Genomic DNA, 3876 nt, shown 5'->3' with positions numbered 1-3876 from the left:
TTATTAAAAATAATTAAAATGTAAATATTAAAAATAATTAAAATACAATGATTAATGATTAAATAATAATAATTAATGACATTAATTACTATAATTATTATAATTGAGAATTTTAATGATAAAAGCACAATACCATAATAGTTTGGAGTATAGCATATCACGTCGCAGAATGTCAACTACCCACATGAGAGACGCATTTAAGCATGTTTTAATTACTTTATTAATCTGAGACTATCACAGGAGAAGGCTGACAGTACTGAACGCATTCATATTATTTGCTACACATCAGAAAACCGTAGTTCAAGACATTGTATCAAAGCCAGTATGAGGCATCTGCCTCAGTCACAACTGAACTTGCACAGTGCTCCGTTGTCCTCTAATCCTCAGCATCCAGCACAGACAGTATAATTGGTTTTTGTAACAAAATGTATGTCTGCAGACACAGGTGAGACAGTTCTACTGTGCTTTGTGAAGTACATCCATCTTCCTGCAGGGAGGGGCTTAAATCTAAATCAATGTGCCATCCTCCATAACAAAAACCCAAAATAAAGGCATACTTTCCCAACCCCCTTTCAGAGAGAAGACTTCAGAACCTCAAAGACCTTCAGGGCAGACTCGATGCAGCCATCGAAATTGGAGTGTGTGAAGCCGTCCCCCCCACACACCAGCAGAGGCTGGGAGTGCAGTGTCATCTGCCCTGGGAAATCAGCCACCGATCTTGTCACCTAATTAGAGAACAACAAAATTGAGTGACTGGGCGTCCAATAACTGATGCAACCTCATTTTTATTCTGATATTGAATAGAGCTGTTAACCCTTAGTTTACTTAAAAAACGTGAAAAGAGCCTGTTCTCTGTTTGAGCTGGGATGTGTGTGGGTATGCAAATGAATGCACATTGAAAGTATTGTGTTCATATCACTATGTGGAACATTTCTGTGGGTAATGCATAGCATAAAACTGGATATGTTTATTGGACTAGTCATTTCATGCCACTTGTATTTTCTTTATATACTGTGCATATATATCTCATATTTTAAAGCAATGAACTCAGCATCTTACTAAACAATTGTAATTGAAAGTATTGAAACCAATGATTATCTACCAATGATATTTGGGTGGTGATTGTGAGATGTGGGGTCAGTTGTGACGGTTTGAAAAATCTCAAGAGATCATAGATAGGAATGTTGGATTGCAAGATGGTGTGGAGTCAGTCGGCGTGCATGACAGTACTAAAATACAGCACACTTCTGAATGCTGCCTAACAGACCTGTTTGACAACTGAATGTGGCCCATGGAAAATGTTAAACTGATTATAGCAAAAAGTCTTTAGATGGACAAAGTCTTCCTTTATTGGTGGTTTATTCAATATCAGGAAAACAAAACTGTGGCTTCAGGACTCCAGGCTCTTTTTCAACAACAGTGGAAAATATTGTGGCAATACTATTTTGCCTAAAGTGCAAACAGAGTTTCACTCATCTATAAGGCACAGAAGGAGAGGACGGCTGAAAGACTGTCCATCCATATGTAATTTTTCAGCACAACTCACCAAAGACTTTAAGAATTTAATGAGATTATATATCCATTTCAGTGTCAGGTTTTTGTGAAAATGACTTTTGCCAATCATCCTAACTTGCAGTGCCTCATGCTGATGGTTTAAACTCATTCATTTTTATAAGCTACAGAATACATGGAAGACTAAAGCGATACAGGCCTAACATTCTTACTATTCTGGAATAGAGAGAAAAGCGTTAATAATGCTTCTGTTCATAATTCAAAAGTATTGGGTCTTTATAAATAATAATAGTTATTTGTGTTGAAACAGTGTTCTCAAAAGTCAGTTCTGCTGTTTTACATGCATTAAAATGCAGATCACTGGCAGTCGAGTTCAGTTGTAATTTTGCTTGTTTCTTTATAAAGATGTATATTATATCTATGCATACTACAAAATGACAGCACTAGACTATCAGGATTTACAGTTCTAGGTGCATGACGCCCCTGCTTGTTCTGTAGCTTTGTTTCCTCATAAGGGAGATTCTCACAAGAGATGGGGGAGGGAAAGGGCTGTTAATATATTTGGTTAAATATAGAGCTTTTAATAGCAGTGGAGGCGCCTTCATTGGGTCAACCAGAGTCAAGAATAGACTTGATGGTAAATTGAGCAGAATTTGGATGATATTCACTGTCTGTGGGTTGTGGGTTTTAAAGAGCACATAGAATGTGTGACCTGTGTGTAACCCAGCTTAAAACTAGAAAAGCAAAGTTTTCAAAGTTGGTTTTTCAAAGTTAGGCATTTTTGAAAGCAAGTTTTTAAAGTTAAGCACTAGAAAGTTAGTTTGTGGCTGCTCCGTATATGCTGAATGTGCTGTAACTCTGTAGTTTTTATATATTAATATTTACAGAGGACAGACATGTTGCACTGTAAACTGTATATCTGCGTTGATCTTCTTTATAAACTGCCTCTGTAGCTCATTAAAATGATATTCTACAGTGGGCAGTCAGTGATACAGGTCCTCACTGTAAATCTGACACACGTTTGCAGATAACTCGAAAAGAGCCACAGCTAGAACAGTGTCTCTGTACATTGTTTAAATGTAGAAATGCAGCATGTAAATGACTACTGAGTAAACACATTCCCTGCACGGCCCATTACAAAGGCTTCGGCCGGCCCCAACCCTCCGCCAGATAAACATCGAGGTGCAACGCACTAGAGCCAAGGAAATAGTGTCCATTTCCTGGGCTTTCACTAGGCATCTTACAGACCGAGCGCTATCATCATTGTGTCCAAACCCCCCTCCCCTCTTGTATCTTTAAATGGTAATCTGTGTGTAAATCAATTGATAAACGTTTAGCCTGAAACATGGCCAAGAACAAATTGTTTGGTTTATTTCAGAGGTACACTGAAGTAAGAAAGCCCGAACTCCTTAACCTCCTTAAATCTGTTTTACTCCGCGTTCCTCTGGTTTACATTCAGACATTAAAGATCCAGTGTGTCAGAACTTTGGTGCATCAAACTGCAGGATAACTCCTAACAGGATAGTTTACCCCTAAATGAAAGGTCTGTCATAAAGGCTTGGAAATCAATTAAGGTGTAAATTATGACAAAATTTTCTTTTTTGAGCGAACAATCTCTTTTGAGAAATGTCATCTCTTTAAGCAAACAATTATTAACTACTCCTGTAAGAGAATTAAAGGGCTTTTCCCAAGTTAAGGAGTTGTAGAACCAACACTTTTTTTACAAATACAGCCATTAAGTTATGAAATAGTCATGCCAACCTTTTTATAGCAGTGACCCAAAAATCGGTCGCACATCTGTTCAAAATGCTAAATGCTAACATATGGTAAATTTATAGTCATCCATTTACAGAAGAAAGGGAGAAGAAAAGGTTTGGCTTTTGATAATTTGTGATGGTGGTGTTAAAGATTACGTGTCTAATAAATTATAATATTTTGGCACAAATTCCCCCATAACTTGATAGAAGCCAAGGCCTTCGCCCTCATGAATAAAACTATGAGACGTACAGGAAAATAAAATCCAGACTACATTGAATAAGTGCTACATGTGATATGTAGGGTTGCAACTTGATGATTAAACTAAAATGTAGGTTTATTCCTTTTGCTGACACTTTTGTCATGGTAAATTCATATTACTATTTGTTATTTTAATTATTATTCTTTTTTAAACACTACTTATTTTGAACACTATTGTTTCCAAACAATGTCTTTGGATATAATCATTTTTTTATAGTACATTATTGTAAGTTTTATTAATCACACTAAATCAACATTTAATTGACAGCCCTAAATCCTACACATTTTTAAACGATATTAAAGGGGTCATATGATGCGATTTCAAGTTTTCCTTTCTCTTTGGAGTGG

The 3876-nt window shown here is 36.5% G+C and overlaps 1 protein-coding gene across 3 annotated transcripts in view; it reads right to left on the bottom strand.

Annotated features, from left to right (window-relative positions):
* Positions 1-207: 207 nt before the first annotated feature.
* The window catches only part of rnls (renalase, FAD-dependent amine oxidase), a 59554-nt gene continuing 55885 nt past the window's right edge, over positions 208-3876 (bottom strand). For all 3 annotated transcript variants that reach the window (XM_016461399.1, XM_016461400.1, XM_016461401.1), the window contains one exon: positions 208-725. In XM_016461399.1, the coding sequence (XP_016316885.1) occupies positions 573-725 (153 nt within the window). In that variant the 3' untranslated portion in view covers positions 208-572. The remainder of the gene's footprint in view (positions 726-3876) is intronic.

This window comes from Sinocyclocheilus anshuiensis, unplaced genomic scaffold (genome assembly GCF_001515605.1).
Source record: "Sinocyclocheilus anshuiensis isolate Anshui unplaced genomic scaffold, SAMN03320099.WGS_v1.1 scaffold220, whole genome shotgun sequence".
NCBI lineage: Eukaryota > Metazoa > Chordata > Actinopteri > Cypriniformes > Cyprinidae > Sinocyclocheilus > Sinocyclocheilus anshuiensis.
This window is presented reverse-complemented; position numbering and strand designations above follow the sequence as displayed.